Source organism: Spermophilus citellus, assembly GCF_964194105.1.
Source record: "Spermophilus citellus genome assembly, chromosome: 2".
NCBI lineage: Eukaryota > Metazoa > Chordata > Mammalia > Rodentia > Sciuridae > Spermophilus > Spermophilus citellus.
This window is the reverse complement of record NC_138183.1, coordinates 38,196,746-38,213,673: the sequence shown is the minus strand read 5'-3', so window position 1 is coordinate 38,213,673 and position 16,928 is coordinate 38,196,746. Positions and strand designations below refer to the sequence as shown.

Sequence of the window (16,928 nt, the reverse complement as noted above, 5' to 3'; positions counted from 1 at the left end):
CTGCCAGAATTTCAGATCATCCTGGCAGTATTTGTAACCGAAGTCCCTTTGTATTCTATTTACAGTGGAATAAAATTGCTACTTTCTCCTGCCAGTTAGCTTGAATTTTCCCAGGATATCTCTCTCAGTCCCAGGCTGCAGCCCAGACAATGGAGATTTCCTGAGTGGGCCCTATCAGTGCATTGTGTTCCCAACAGTTCAACCCTAGGGTAGAGTGGAGCTGGGCATTTTCCCTGATGTTGTTTTCCTGCTGCCACTATTTTTGCCAATCTTGAAAAGAAAATAATCAGTTTATGGAATTTCCACTAGTCCCAATCAGCACTAAGGAAAAACTGTTTCCCTCTGGGCTACACTCCCCAATGATCCACAGCATGGAGAGGGGGCCAGGTCTCATCTGGACCAATGATTAAGAAGCCCAACCACATTTCAGTTTGTATAGCACTGGGTGGGCCTTCCCATATCCATGATGAACAAAGGCCTTCAAGCTTAGCTCCAGCTATTAGGGATGTCCTTGATCTGTCTCCCAGTCAAACATAGGCTGTGAGAGGGATCTCTGAGAGCCCCTGAGTAACAGTGAAGGGTCCAGTGCCCTCTGGTCCCTCATGCCTTTCCCATTTACTTTTCTGCAGAAGGTAACTTGACAGTAAGCTAAGGGAGACCATCCCAAGCCCTGTCTTCCCATCTATAGCTGCATGTTCCTTCCATGGCTCAGCCTTCACAGCACTCCAAGAAGGAGCACCTAGAAGCTGGGCACAGTGGAAACTATAATAAAGAAAATGTGATGTTATTCCAGTTTCCTGATTCCTGTTGTTTGGGGAACCTCGAAATGGGCAGGCTATTTCTCTGTGGTTTCCCATCATTGACCAATTCCTGGGTCTGGGGATAAGATAACTGTGGCTCTCTTTCTAGAGATTTCCTGGCCCTGGCTTTCCCAAGAATCGAATAATGAGGGTGTGTGCAGGAGCACCACACATACGGACACAGAAGGGAAATGCAGCAGGGAGTACTGAAGGGGAGAGCCTTAGTAAGAAGTAATAAGGGCTTCCAGCCTGTCGGCTATATATTGTCCCCCTCCTTACCAAGGGTTCATTTTAGACACTCTTCCAGTTCCTGCTGAACTACAAAATTTGGAAGCTAGTTGGCTGTTTTCTCCTGAAATTCTGGGACCTCCCTAGCCTGATAGATTCCTTCCCACTTTTACAAACTGTTTTAGTGTAATATGATAGAATTAGGAAAACTAAGGTTTATAGAGGCATTTGGAGGACTATGAAATCCCCATTCATTCCTTTACCTGGTTAGAAAAGCCAGTCCCTCAGCTTCTCTACGCTGTGGATAAGATGCTGACACTACCTCCAAAGCCACAGAAGTCCCAAGAACAAGTAATTGCTAACATTTTTTAATATGTATTATGCACTGGAGAGTCCTAAGTTCTTCACCTTCATCTTCAAAACTACCCTGTGTGGGGAGTAAAGTGGTACAATACTTTCCTAGCAAGCTCAAATCCCTGGGTTCCATCCCCAGCACCATAAAACAACAACAGACCCTGTGAGGTTTGTGTTACAGATGAGAAATATGAACAGTTTGCATTTCTCAAGTTTGCATAATCACACAGCTAGGAAGTGGAGGAACCAAGTAGTCAGTCCTCAGTGCCCATCTTCTTAGCCACTTTATTGTACTGCCTATCAAAGTACACCTAAAAGGAATGACTGTAGAGGGGGCTAGGACATACCCCTTCTGTGTCTGGGAATAGACCTAAACAGGTAACCAGGCTGTAGTTACGTTATAGATTTCTCTCCACCTGCACAACTCATCCCACTCACTCATTGGGCTCCCTTCCTGCACCCATGGAGAAAATTGTCCATCAGACTCAAAGGTAAGTTAATACCATCACACAAACCTCTTCTTGAATGAATTCAATGAAGCTGAATATCAGGACAGAAATGGAGGCATAAACATTGAGTATCTGTGGGCCAGAAAAAGGTTTCTCCATCCTCAGTCCAGCAATCCTGGCTAGAGATTTAGACCCTCCAAGACTGTTCCTCCTATCAACTGCCACTTGCTCCACACAAACCTCTACCCACCTTGTCCTGCTCTGGCTCAGGTGCACTCTTCCATCCCTAAGGAAATTCATCCCCCAAAGGGAAACAGTGGCTGCTAAATTTAATAAACATGGAGTAACTAGTGTGCCCTCTACACCCCATCATGCTTTCCAAGGGTGCTTGGAGTTTGGCCTTGCTGTAAAAATCCAGAAAATAATCCCTGTCCTGTCTGCTTCCTAAATTGGTTGGTAGTTGAGTTGAGAACAGAGTGAAATTGGTAAAAGGAGAGAGCTTTAAACATTCTAAGGCATTGAGTGAGCAGCAATGATTTATGCTTCCTCTGAAACTAAGTATGTCATCTTCCACCCTCCCACAGTCCCAGGCATAGCTGGGGGGTACTGCCAGTGGCCTCTGTCCAAAGTGCTGAAGTCACAGCCAAGCCAGCTGAGGACCTTCAATCCTTCTTTGTCCCATCTTTAAGTAAACATCAAGTGCAGAGACTTCAAAGCTCAAAGATTAGCCTAAAATACAAAATTTGTTGTCAAATGTGTTATATTTATTTCAAGTATCTTTAGTTTTTCAAAATCAAAACAGGTACAAATGGGCAGGAAGTAATTTAGCAGCTCAGGGGAAAATAGAGCTTGTGGTCTTGATACGAGTGAACCAAATGAGGTGGCAACCATATGAGGTGGCTACCAAAAAATGAATCAATATAATATAAAGCTACATAGAAAGAAGTTCATAGTCAGAGAAGGGAGGCAGGCTGGCTCACTTATACACTATATCAATACTCCTGAAAAAAGCTAATCAGAGGGGTTAGGGCTGTAGCTCCATGGCAGAACACTTGCCTAGCATATGTGAGGCACTGGGTTCGATCCTCAGCACCACATAAAAATAAACAAATAAAATAAAGGTATGCTGTCCATATACAACTACAAAAAATTTTAAAAAGCTGATCAGAGCCAGGTAATACAAACTAAAACATATGAAGAGGAACATGGACCTAGTGGTTAGAGCTGAACAAGGTAGAAGAGGAACCCATGAAGACACAAGCCCTGGAAAGGGGCAGACATGAGGCATGCAAATGTCTGACAGATAGATGTCTGGCAGATAGGCCAATAAAGTTGATGATATAGTCCCAAGAACTAAGACAAAAGGTGGACACTATGGAAAGGCAGATTTATCCTCAGTGGGACAAAAGATAATTGGATACCAGGAATGTTGCATTGACTCATTACCTTGGATGCAGACTGACTCCTTATAGTCAGACTCTTAGCACCTAAAGAGTCTGTGAAGAGGCAGTGAAGCTGTGAAAGCACATAACAGAAGATGCTTATTTAGGAGGGAGATAGCTTACCAGGTATTAAGTCTTTCTGAGACCTGACATGCCTGTGAACCATTAAGATAACTTTTGGCACATGCCCAGATTGAGCCAACTGAGATGGAAGAAGTATATACATAACTTTAAGAACCCATAGACATTGTCACATGGCATCAAAAACTTGAAAACTTCTTTTTTAAAATTTTTATTTATTTTTGTTGTTCTTTAGTTCACAGGTGGAGTCTTGGAAGCTTGCCTCTAGAACCTGATGCTGAACGCCCTCTGCTGGTCATTCCTAGCACTGCCATCTCATCTCAAAGCCAAAAATAGCCCCTTTAAATGCTATGGTACTGGAGGGGGGGATAGTAGGGGATAGGAAAGGTAGCAGAATACAACAGTCATTAATATGGTATTATGTAAAAATGTGGATGTGTAACCGATGTGATTCTGCAACTTGTATTTGGGGTAAAAAATGGGAGTTCATAACCCACTTGAATCAAATGTATGGAAGATGATATGTCATGAGCTTTGTAATGTTTTGAACAACCAATAAAAGTAAATAAATAAAATAAAATAAAAAAAATGCTATGGTACTGATCAGTATAGTTTCAGAACCTGAAAGTACTAGGAAGTCAGATCCCTGGTCAGTGCTCAGACAGTGTGCAGGATCAGAATGACCCTAAGAATGAGTTCAAGTTATCTGGAATCAAAATTAGATTTCAGCATGTCTAAGAAAAGGGTTTAGACTTACACTGGATTTGGGGTACTGTATCATCCTGGACTATCATCAGAGTTAATGTCTCAGGCTGTAACCAATGTGGGACCAAAACTTTGGCTCAGATGTCAGTATGAAGTATGAATTGGGAGAGGTACTAAGAGTCTCACTACAAGGAGTAAGTCTACATCCAAGGTAATGAGTCAGTGCAGCATTCTTATGCCCAGGAGGAAACATCAGATGATAAGCACCCAGTCAACAGAGAATTCAAGCAAGAACACTTTCCAGGGGAGAGGAATGAGGGACAGGGGGACAGAATGAGGCAGTCACTAATTTCTAAGGACTTGCTAATTTTAAAGATGGTAACAGGCCCTTTCTTTTCAAATAGTGGAATTCCAGTTCCAGCTTCCTGTAACCCACCCCCACCCCCCGCAACCAGTTTACTATCACATAGAAATCATAGGTACAATTTGGGGAAAGAGCAGGACCAAAGGCCAGTCCTGTCACTGAACAGAGCTGGCAACTGTGGGGATAGTCTTCCCCCCCACCCCACCAGGATTCTCTGTTTCTACTGGCAACAGTGCTTGGCAGCCTCCCACATCCAGATCTTAGCAACCATGGCAGCCCCTGGCAACTGCTGCCATGGTGACAAGACAGGGAACTGAGAACAGACCAAAGGGAGGGAGCACTTCCTCTGGAGGCTTTGAAATGTATGCAAAATAGGGGGTTCCGCCTCCCAAATACAGTCTGGGAGGGAACATAGGCTCCTCTCTAAACACCTCCTCACTGGCACCCACCCCCACCCCTGCCTACATGTTCCGGTTCCCTCAAGGTGAGGAAATGAGGGACACCTAGGATTATGACGTCTCTATAGGGAGGAAGAGTGAGCGGGGGTGTTTGGATCACAGATACATGCATATACTGGCAGACATGGTATCAGCGTCTCGGTAACCACATGCTTCACCCACTCTTTGTCATAGAGACACATGCCTCCACAGCCACTTAATCACATATGTACCCTGACACAAAATCACATACCCATAGCAAAGAATACAGAGCTAGATATACTACCATACAAAAATAATCATACAGATATACTCTCACTCACAAACTGAATTACCAATACAATAGTACAAATAACTCCCAGATTCACACATTATAGATACACTCACACACCCAGATATCTGTGAACACAGAATAATAGTTGACTTGGTTAAGCACTAACTACATGTTAAGTTCAGAACTGAGTACATTACGTGTATTACCTTAATTAACCCTTACAACAACACTGTGAAGTACTGCTGTTGCCAGTCTCCATTTAGAAAGGACAAAATGAGGCACAGATGTGGAAGTGGCCTCACACAGTCATTGTCTGACTCTAGGGTCCACATTCTTACAGACTATGCCACTATGTACTGATGCCCAGTACAATGGGACAGAGGGCAGTAATAGCAATCCAGGCAGATAATAAAGTTCAAGCCATCAACACATAAGGGCACAACCCCTGCAGCCCTTAAGGTCCAAGCCTACATTTTAACATTAGCTGGGGCCAGGTAAGAGCTGCTGACTAAACTCTGCCTCCGTGTTGGCATAGGCAAGGCTGGGGGAGGCAAAAGAGACAAAACTGGAATAGGAAGAAGCACAGCCACCCACAGCCTGGGCACCCAGGAGTCATGAGGAAGGGGAATGAAAGCCCTCAGATCTGAAGAGCCAGCATCAGTCCTGGGTTCCCTCATGCCATCCTTCCCATACCCATATCACACTTCCTTTCTCATCACTGCCCACTGTCCTTCCCCTTCCTCATTCCATCTTACCCCATGTCCCTGTCCCATTATTATGTGGCTCATGCCATCCCCTCCCCTCTATCCCCTCCCCTCATCCTCCAACCCACCTCCCTCTCCATCCTCATTCCTTTCCCCTCCTAGCCTCCCACCATATCTCCCTTCCCCACCCCCATCCTCCTTACCTCAACAATGTCTCCCTCATCTCATACTGATCATCCCATCTCACCACCCCCTCCTCATCCCTTAACCCCACTTCCTCTCCATACTCTTCTCACCCTTATTTCCTTTCTTACTTTAAACTCACACCCTTTACATTGGGGAGCCCCATAAAAAGAAGGCCTAGATGAAGAACACTAGAGACCTGACCCCAGGACCCTAGACCCTTCTCATTCTCTATTCTGGGGCCTAGGTATTCCAAGCCTGCTTTTCCAGCTCTAACCAGTTTGCATGATTTCATGGTATCTAAACTCTCTCAGGAAAACTCAGGAAAGTGGTAAGAGCTTCTTCCCAGGTCCTTCCTTGTCATTGACACCCCCAAAAGGATCCCCTCCCCCTCTTCACCCCCAGATTACCCCCTCCCCACCCCCGCTCCCTCGAGCACAGATGGGCCTGGGAGACAGTAACGTGGGCGCCAGGCTCCGTGTCTGCTGGAGCGGCGGCTTCCGCTGGCGACCGCCTCCGCAGCCCCGCCTGCTCTGAGCATCGGGGACACTAGAGCTGAGATTTAATTATTTAAGGGGGGGTGAGATAGGAGAGTCTGAGGGTGTTAGGAAAGGGGATCATAGGGTACTGACATGAAAGGTTGAAGGGGAAGCTCTGATAAGGGAGACCAGAGATAAAGAGGTAGGATTAAGAATAGGACAAGAGGGGCTGGGGATGTGGCTCAAGCGGTGGCGCGCTCGCCTGGCATGCGTGCGACCCGGGTTCGATCCTCAGCACCACATACAAACAAAGATGTTGTGTCTGCCGAGAACTAAAAAATAATAAAATATTAGAAATTCTCTCTCACTCTCTCCCCTCTCTCACTCTCTCTTTAAAAAAAAAAAAAAAAGAATAGGACAAGAAAGAGAGAAGAGAGAAGGGGGGGGAGAGAGAGAGAGAGAAGAGAAGAGAAGAGAAGAGAAGAGAAGAGAGGAGAGAAGAGAGAAAAAAGAAAGAAGGAGAGAGAAAATAAAAGGGGGGGGGAAGAGGCCAAGACAGAAAGGGTGGGGGGAGGACAGTCAGGAGATGATAAGGGATAAGAAAGGAGCAAGTAAAAAGGGTTAATACTCAGGAACTCTCAAAGAGGAAGTAAAAGGAAAGGTTGATTATAAGTAGCCTGAAATGGAAGCTGTGGGAGTTGCTGAGAAGCAGCTACTCAGGAGGGAACTAGGGTGAGAGGATTATTGAGAGGATGGAAAGGCAGTTTGCTTGGGAAGAGAATCATGGAGGTGTCACTCCTGGTGCAAAAGGCCAATTTACTGATAAAGGAGAGAGTGGATGGGCACTTAAACTCTACAAACATGAGATTCAGTTAGGCCATGTAAGGTCAACCCCAGGTCCAAGTAAAGTAAACTTAAATCAGGTCAGGACGAGGTCAGTTCACAGTTCTAAGGAAGACAGGTAACTCCGGTGACTCTTTAGCCCTGGTCCAGGGACTACACCTCCCGGAGTGCTTTATTCTCTCTCTTTCTCTCTCTCCCTCCTACTCTCCTAAACGAAGAAAGGAAAGAATGCCTAGTGCCACGGCCAACTGGTGGGCGCAGTTTTCCTTTAAGGCTGCCTTTGACGTTGCACGAGTTCCAGAAGGTTCTCCCAGGATTCGAGCGATGGCCAGTACGTCCCACCTTCTCAAACCGGAGATTGGACTAATATAGTTGCCCCCTGGCAGGGGTCTGAGTCCTACGGACGAACCAATAAAATCAAAGGGCGCGTGGAGTTGTCACCCTCTATCCTTTTCACCAATGGCACGACGAGATGACGAAGAGGTGTGGTTGATTGATCCCAGAGGGCACCAATCAGACCCACACCAATCACTGCCCGGAATGTGTGCGCGTGTGGCCGGGTGACAGGGGCGGAGAAGGTGTGGCTAACACTGAGCCGCTCGTTGAAAGCTGCCCAATCATAGCAGAGGCTTAGCTGAGTGACGGGCAGAAGGTGCAATGGATGGCACGGAGGCGGAGCCGTGGGGGCGGGCTCCCGGTCCCGCTGTCTGCGGCCGGCGGGCAGGCGACTCCTGTCCCTAGTGGAGGCGGCGGAACCGGAGCCGGGGGAGGGGGCAGCGGCTGTGTGACGGACCGCGGCGGCACCCGCAGCTCCCCACCGGTGAGGGCACTGAGCCAGGACTCAGGGGTCCCGGGAGTGGGGTGTCACGGAATCGGGGGTCTTGGTATCGGGGGTTGGGACACCAAGGGCCCATCGGCTCTTCTGCTGTTGGGGTGCGGAGACTGGGAAATCGGGGTCTGTAAGGTACTCAGCGTCCGCACCCCAGGCTTGGTTCTCCCGCCAGCCAGATTCTGAGCCGGGAGAGGGTCGGGTCGTGTCGGGTCGGATTGGGTTCTATCTGGCGGAGGCGTTTCTGAGCAGGCTAGCCAGCCAGCGCGGGTGACATCACCGACCCCCTCCTCCGCCCATCGGAACCCCCTCCCCTCCTCTCCCCGCAGCGCCTTTTGTCCTGGCTAGGCTCTGTTCTGCCCCGCCCCTCCCCGCCCATCTGCGGGGGAGGAGACTCCCCGTCAGTGACTTCATTGAGTAGGTTCTTGGGTATTGGGTTTGGGTCCTCCCCAAATAGGCGAGAGGACCTCGCTGTCTCTCAGGCCCTCACTATCACACCTGTCACAGGTACATACACTGCCACTCACAAGCACACGCTGCCACTGCCAGCCTCACTGTCACACTGCCATACAGCCACTCACAATCAGCCAGACACTGCTGCACCTGACAGCAGGTGGCCACTGGACCCTCGGCCTTCACTCTCAGCACCTGGGGATCAGGTCCAGCTCCTGAAGCACCGGACAGGCCTTGCTGGGCAAGGGCCTCCACGAATCTGAGGAGGTGGCTTCCAGAGCTGCAGTATTCCAAGCAGGCTCCGGTGGAGCAATCAGAGGTGAGGGGCTTGGCTGGGCATGTTTAAGCGCACAGTGCTCTCCTGCCCACCCCCAGCAGCACCCCCACTACAGGCTCGAGGAGCTTTCCGGAGCTTCCCACACTTCTGGGGAGAAGACTTCTTAGCCAGCTTGATGTTTAAAATTCAGCTGGAGCCCTTAAAACTTCGAGCGTGGACGCTGAATGGGTTTGTAAAGTTTCGGTAAGTCCCTCCTGAGAAGGGCGCTCATACCCATGCCAAGTCAAATTCTCCACATCAGCCATTCCTGAGCATCACCTCTTTGCTTCCTCATCTCATTCTCAACTACATGATAGAACCCCCTTCTATCTCACCTGTCCATTTGAATGAATTGCACCCCCTATCATTCATCTCATCTCTCAAATCCTTTTTTCACAAACATCTCCTCCAACACTTCAACTTCCTACAGTTCTTGCTCTCCACCCATCAAAACCCATTTTCCATTTGTCCCCTATTATTTTCCCTCCATCAATACCTCATTTATATCAACAGTTTTCCTCCCCTATTACCTCAGTAGGCCCTCTTGCCATTTCTCCCCATTTTTCATTCCTGCCTCTACATTAAATCCTCCTCATTCTTCTCCATCAAAGGCAATGCCATACCATGGGGCTCCTTTGTCATTGTACCACGCGGCTTGTGGGTAGGGGGAGTGAGGGAGGGTAGAAAGGAGAAGAAGGAAAAATAGGCAGGTTCTGAGTGAGTTTGCCCTGTGTCTGTGGAGACAAGAAAATTATGAGTCTAGAATAGCTAGCAGGTGGGTGCCAAAGAGGACACTGGCCGGGTGAAAAGGTAATGCAGGGACAGCAAAAAAAGAGTGGGTGGACTGGTAAGCTGTTCTGACTTGCCTTCTGCCTAGAAGCTGCTATAGTTTTCTGGGGCACCCTGTTGATGTTCTGGGGTTCCTTCCCAGTCCCAGGGGAAAGAAGGTGTGGGCTGAGGCAGAAATGGCAGACCACCCCCCAGCTCCCTCTCAGACGGCTTTTACTGCTGCTTCTGAAAATGGCCACCCTCCCCCAGATGCTCTTTCTTCTCTGCCTCCCCCAATGCCAGTCTCCCCCACAGACGTGACATGCTGGTGTGGGGAAATGGGGGAGTGTCTTTATGGTGCCTTCTCTTCATCAGAGTGAGGTGACTCCCAGCACCGTGAGTCAATCCAGCCACCTTCAGTAAGCCTTGTGGGGGCAAGAGCTAGGGCCATTGTCCCTGCCTACCTGGGGCCTTGGAGGCCTCCCCCTTACCAAGTCACAGTCCTCACTGCTGCCAGGACACCCTGTATACCTCACTGCGTTGAAGCAGTCAGAGGCAGAGAAGCAGATCTCAGCTATGGCTGCCAGCCCAGGACATTGCTAGAAAGACTCTGGTTCTCCTAGCTTTGGCATTAGTTGGCCAAGTCTCAGAAGGGCAAGAGAATGGCTTCTGGTCCTTCCCCCAGATAGCTCTAGATATAGGAAAGCCCCCTTCCCTTCATATCCTCCACAGATGCATGTATGGGGGAGGAGGGATTCAAGTAGAAGAATAAGAGCCCTATGTTTCTTCTTCATGTAACAGATGCCCCTGCACCCACATAAAAGGGGTTATCAGAGGAGTGTGGGTCCAATTCTGGGCCAGATTCTAAACTACAAGGCAAGTGGGAAGAAGGGTCTTACAGGGAAGGTTAACTAAGGACTGCTGGTTAGTGCCCAACTGTCTCCTAGCAGTTAAGGTTTTAAAAGGCCCTATCCTCAGACAATTCTATTCACAAACACTGGTGTTCGGGCGCACAGACAAGTCTTTACACACAGCTTTGTGTGTAGACACTGGGAAATGAGTAAAGGCAACTGCTGCCCTCACTGGGGGAAGGACATTGCCACCCCCTGCTAACGAGGGTGTTGGAAACAGCAGTTTCCTAAGACTGTGAGTCACCCTGTGATCTGAGTCACACGTGAAGCTTAGCATAGTCTGGGGGACGGGTAGGGAGACCTGGGGTCTCCAATAGCAGAGAAGACTCTAGACACCCATACCCTGACTCAGCCTGGCTGTCCAGGACAGCTGGCTAAAGACCCAGGCCTGTGCCACTGCCCCAGCTGCCCTCAGCCTGGGCACTGTGCCTGAGGTGTGGCGTAGGAGACCACGATGCTCAGGTGACCTCACCCAGTGCACTGACCTTCGCCAGCTTCTGTGTGTGGTCTGTCAGTCCACGGTGCCTCCTCACTCAGAAGGACCTCGGGGGTCCTCAGTCTGGCCCAAGGGCCTGGGCCTCAGCCTAGCCCCAACAAGTGGACCATAACCTTCAGCTTCCTGCTGGGAAAACCCAGAAGCTGAGGAAGGACTCACGAAATCTAGGATGTCAGAGCTGGAAGAGATCATCTAGTCTAAACCTTTCATTTTACAGATGGGGAGACCGAGGCCCACAGAACAGGCATGACCTACTGAAGGTCAAACAGGAAGTCATTTAGGGATTGCAGGATCACTGGGAGCAGGGCTCTGAGCAGTAGAGAATAAGGGCACCAAGGATTGGCCCTGGGTTTCTTTCAGAAATAAGGAGACCAGTGCCGGTCCAGTGGCTGTAATGGGAAAAGATTATTACAAGATTCTTGGGATCTCATCTGGGGCCAACGAGGATGAGATCAAGAAAGCCTATAGGAAGATGGCCTTGAAGTACCACCCAGACAAGAACAAAGAACCCAATGCTGAGGAGAAGTTTAAGGAGATTGCAGAAGCCTATGATGTGCTGAGTGACCCTAAGAAACGGAGCCTGTATGACCAGTATGGGGAGGAAGGTAAGAGGGCTGCACTGCAGCCCAGTCCCGGACCCCTGTGTTTGTCTGGATGAAGTGAACAGTCCTGAGTGAACTGGCTCTCATAGTAGAGAACTGAGCAGGGGTGAGGGTGGCAAATGTTCCTAGCACTGACACCCCCGGGAGACAGGAGACCACCTAACCTCAGCTTACTGTTTGTTGTTCTTCCTGCCTCTCTCCACCCTACTCTAGTTTAGGCCTTAGAGAGGTCTGAAGCAGAAGCCAGAGGCCTCCCTGCTCCCTCTTTCCTTCCCAGCCTTATTAGTCCTGCCTGAAGTCCCTGCTGCTTCATTGGCTGAGGGGTATGGTGAGGGAAAGGGTGCCTGTGGCTCTCTGAGGACAGAGCATTTACATTCATCAGCATAAAAGTCTGGCCCTTAGGATTAACCCTGAGAGCCCAGAGTAGAAATGGTTGTCCCCTTCCCTCCCCCCATCCCAGCCCACTTTAGGCCAGGAGAACAGAAATGGAGTTGCCTCCCAGAGGAAGTGGCAGGGATCCAAGGGTGGAAGGGGAACTGCTACTGGCATCTTACTCCCTCCCAGGGGCAGCTGGTGGCCAAACACAGGGCGGGTGGCAGGAAAGGCCCAAATAAAGGCTCTGAGAGGGTGGCCCCTCCCAGCACATCCCACGGGCATGATGTAGCTGCTAATTCTGGGCCTGCCCCTCAGGGCTGCCTGCCACCCGCCAGCCGCAGGCACCTGTCAGGCTATATTAAGAGACATTGTCACAGCTGAGGACTCTCCTTCCAGGGAGGAACTATCCTTCTTCCCCACCTTTCTTTCACATTCTCCTCCTCTTCACCCTCCCCACCCTATCCTCAAAATGAAATGGGTTAATGGTATGTACTGTACTGATACAAAGCGGGGACTCAAAGGAATGTTCTTTTTTTCTTTTTCTATCCTCCTTGCTTTGTGTTCCATTTCTCTCTACCCTTATCCTCCTGTGTGTCCCAGTCCTCCCACTCCTTCTTCTTCTCCAGGCTTCTAGTTCCCTTTATCTCTTCTGATTGCCTCCTAGATTTACCAACTCCCAAATTTGCCAGCCACCTCCTGGAGTCCCTAGCATTCTCCCAACTAAGAAAAAAAAAAATGTTTTTTTCTAGGGTAGAAGAATGGGAATGGTAGGGGTGGGAAAGAGGGAAGCTGTGCAGACACCATGCCACCATGTGACCTGTCTCGGAATTGCATGCATTCCTCCACTCAGCCTCACCTTTGTTTAGGAAGCAGGCTGGAGTGGGGAGAGCTACCCTGAACTTCACCTTACCACCACTTGCATGCCCAAGCCTAAGTGTAGGGCAATGCTCAGAATCAGCCCAGACACCAGGTTCTGGTGCAGATTTTCATTCCAGGGGTCCCTAAGGCTGCACTCAGCCTGGGGAGGGAGAGGCCACCTTGGAAATGTTGGTTATATTTCTGTCCACCCTGCCCCCTCCGCAGTAGCCAGCCAGAACAATTGTGCACATAGAGTCTGTGTGCAGCTCTGGGTTGGGACAAGTTGTTCCTAGCTTGAAAAGGGAGTGGTGGCGGTCAAGGAGGAATCCCCACAGGGAGAATTACCCCCTTCTGTTATCATCAGTTCAACATCCCTCTCTCACTGAGCTCTGCCAAGCTTCTTGAACTTGCTTGATAATCACTTAATAGGAGGAAAGAACAGACCCTAAGTCTTGACAGAGAAGTGAAGGAGTGGCTGCTATAAGTACCTGAACTGCCTGACACTTGGCCCCTCTAATGAAACCCAAATCTACCCTTGTGGTCCCAGGAAATGAGGCTAATTTAGGCTCAGGTTTCTATGTCCAATTGAAATTCTAGATAAAAGACCTCAAAGAGAAGGAAACTTTCCTCTAGCCTAGGCCCCACCTCAGCGTCTACCTATTCTGGATCAGCTCTCAATGTTAATCCCCTCCCCATAGTCCTCAGGACTTCCATAACCATCACCACCACACCCATGAAGGTGCCATCCAGGAATCTGAACCCTAAACAGGACCTGACTCCAGAGAGAGCACCTGGGGTCACAGCCTGCAAGGTGCCAGCCATTCATGCATGGTGGTTTGTCTACATTAGGTGTGGGTCCTAGGGCTTGATGTTGCATAATTTGAGGGAGCTCCATTCCCATTGTAGTCTATGTCTGAACAATGTATGAATGACACTCCCTGTAGCTATGCAACACTGTAAGCAGAGTATGAGAATGAAATATTTGAAAACTTCTAGAAAAATAATTCCTGGGTTTTTGAGCCTTTCTAATTTCCCATTTGGCATGAGTCAAGAAAAGAGGAAGCATTACTAGAAGCAGAGTAAAAGTGGGTTTCCTCCTAGATTGTGTCCCCATCTCATCTAGGGCAGATCACTTACTAACCCCTTGTGTGGTCAAATCCTGCCTGATTGCCTCTTGCCCTGTATGTCTTTGGAGATAAAAGCAGAACTTTGGAAGTCAGGTATGACTTGTAATGTAACACCAGGCCAGCCACTCAAGGCTTTGTGAGACATTTCTGGGCCATGAGTACATGGAAAAGATGACAGAACTGAAAGTCACATCCTCTAAGTCCCCTTCTTCTGACTTTTTCATCTAATGGTAACCCAGCCTCCTCAAACTTCAAGATATACATTACTATTTAATATGTAATTAATTAAGAGTAGTAATTAATCCTGCCAGAAGGTTTTATTACTTTAGCCTGGCTCTCTCTGAAGTTAGAGTTTGCTTCTTTCCCTAGGCCCAGGAACTGGGAGTTAGAGGGCAGAGGGAAGAGACTGGTATGGGGCCAGGATGGGCCAAAATGCCCCTAACTTCTCCTCCCCTCTAGGCCTGAAGACCGGCAGTGGTACGTCAGGTGGCTCCAGTGGCTCCTTTCACTACACCTTTCATGGGGACCCCCATGCCACCTTTGCCTCCTTCTTTGGTGGCTCCAACCCCTTCGATATCTTCTTTGCCAGCAGCCGCTCCACTCGGCCCTTTAGTGGCTTTGACCCAGATGACATGGATGTGGATGAAGATGAGGACCCATTTGGTGCCTTTGGCCGTTTTGGCTTCAATGGGCTTAGTAGGGGTCCAAGGCGAGCCCCAGAACCACTATACCCCCGACGCAAGGTTCAGGACCCACCTGTGGTGCATGAGCTGCGGGTGTCCCTGGAAGAGATCTACCACGGCTCCACGAAACGCATGAAGATCACTAGACGGCGCCTCAACCCTGATGGGCGAACTGTGCGCACTGAGGACAAAATCCTGCACATCGTCATCAAGCGTGGCTGGAAGGAAGGCACCAAAATCACCTTCCCCAAAGAGGGTGATGCCACACCTGACAACATCCCTGCTGACATTGTCTTCGTGCTCAAAGATAAGCCCCATGCACACTTCCGCCGAGATGGCACCAATGTGCTCTACAGTGCCCTGATAAGCCTTAAGGAGGTGAGGCCTGCTCAGATTGTGTGTGTGTGTGTGTGTGTGTGTATGTGTGTGTGTGTGTTGTGTGGGTGTCAGGAAACTCCCTACCTCCCTGGAATGTGGCACTTTCTTCCCCATTTCAGTCTTTCTCCTTTCTTCTCACTAACTTTGCCCCACCTTTTCCTCTTTCTCTGCTTTGTTTTGCCCAGGCACTTTGTGGCTGCACCGTGAACATTCCCACCATTGATGGCCGGGTGATCCCTTTACCCTGCAATGATGTCATCAAGCCAGGCACCGTGAAGAGACTCCGTGGGGAAGGCCTTCCCTTCCCCAAGGTGCCCACTCAGCGGGGAGACCTCATTGTGGAATTCAAAGTTCGCTTCCCAGACAGATTAACACCACAGACACGACAGATCCTGAAGCAGCACCTACCCTGTTCCTAGGCTCTGCCCAAGCTAGTGCAGAGTCTACCACAGCAATACCCCACACTCACCCCACCCGATGTGCACCCAGCTTGATGTCCACTGGACACTGGCGAGTTTTTCTAAAATGCAAAAAAAACACTGATTTCCAGGACAATGTTCCTATTCCTGACCCCTTTCAGAGCTGGGCTGCTTTGGGGGAGTGGGAGGGAGGTGGGGAGAGATAGCCCAGGCCAGGGGTCAATTTTCATGTCACTAGCTTTGAATCCAGTTCCCACTTCAGTGGCTGGAGAGTGACTTGAGTGCTACTTGAAGATGTAGATTCCTTGTCCACGCCTGTAAATAGCATGTCCTTTTTCCCCTCTTGGCCTTGCTAATCCCTTTCCTCTCCCTTCCCTTTGGTTTCCTCCTGCTGGGGGAGGAAGAGGATAGAAAGGATACTGCTTTCATTCCCCCACTCCCAGGTCCATAGTGTCCAAGATTATCACACACATATTCATGCACACAAAGCCCTGGAGCTGTCTGTGCCTCTCCAGGAGATAGGAGAAGAGATAGGAAGGAACAGTCTGCAATCCATGAACAGGGCCATTGAGCACAAGACACTTTTCATTTGGGACAGGGAGGTAAACCGGCCCTCAGCAGCCTCCTGACAGCTGCTCAGTCTACACAGTACAGAGCTGGAAGTTCTGTCCTCACTGCTGCTTTGAGGAGTGTTCAAGGTCAGAGGGAAGGAAGAGGGGCCTAAGGTATGAAGCTAAGAGGTGGGGCAGGGCCCATCTCCCAGCCTTCATCAAGAAGGGTAAGGGCTTTGGGTGGCAGCTATTTCTCACCAGGAGATTCAGGGTCACAGGTTTCTCCCCACACCTCTGAACTCAGGGTCTAGCCACCCCAAACTTCCAAATCCCACTTTTATGATATGTGAAGATACTTATTTCTTATCCTTCTTAGAGGCTGTGTGGGGAATTTCCAGCCCTTTTATGCCTATGTGACCCCACCCCACTCCCACCGTTGTATAAAAATCAAATAGTGAAGGAGCTGGGAGCAGACTGCTTTAGCCAGTCCTGGGGTGGGATATTTAGGTTTTCTCACTTTGACAAGCCCCTGAATGTTTTTATAGTAGTTTTTTTTGTATTTTTTTGTAATGACAGTATTATGGAAAAAATAAAGTATTTTAAAAATATGGCCTCTGAGCAGGAGCAACTAACCTGAGATGGGGACAGGTGTGTAGTGCCACTGTGAACCTCCCTCCAAGGCCCAGGCCACCTTTGAGAAGCCCAAGCAGGCCCTTGATATAAGTTGAGGATGACTCCTTCTTTTCTCTAAACTCAGACTCTTTGGATTTCTAAAACATGTACCCAAACACAAGAAAGATAGAAGATATCACTCAGATA

The 16,928-nt window shown here is 49.1% G+C and overlaps 1 protein-coding gene across 2 annotated transcripts; it reads left to right on the top strand.

Annotated features, from left to right (window-relative positions):
- The first annotated feature begins 8,014 nt into the window (after positions 1–8,014).
- On the top strand, positions 8,015–16,719 carry DNAJB5 (DnaJ heat shock protein family (Hsp40) member B5). Of its 2 annotated transcripts, none has more exons than XM_081260667.1 (4): positions 8,015–8,163; positions 11,477–11,721; positions 14,538–15,139; positions 15,325–16,719. In XM_081260667.1, exons 2-4 carry the CDS (start codon positions 11,511–11,513, stop codon positions 15,556–15,558), a joined length of 1,047 nt encoding a protein of 348 aa, XP_081116793.1. In that variant the 5' UTR covers positions 8,015–8,163; positions 11,477–11,510; the 3' UTR covers positions 15,559–16,719. The 2 variants fall into 2 exon arrangements, with proteins under 2 accessions (XP_081116793.1, XP_081116794.1); XM_081260668.1 differs by lacking the exon at positions 8,015–8,163 and adding an exon at positions 8,829–8,944.
- The last annotated feature ends 209 nt before the right edge of the window (positions 16,720–16,928 follow it).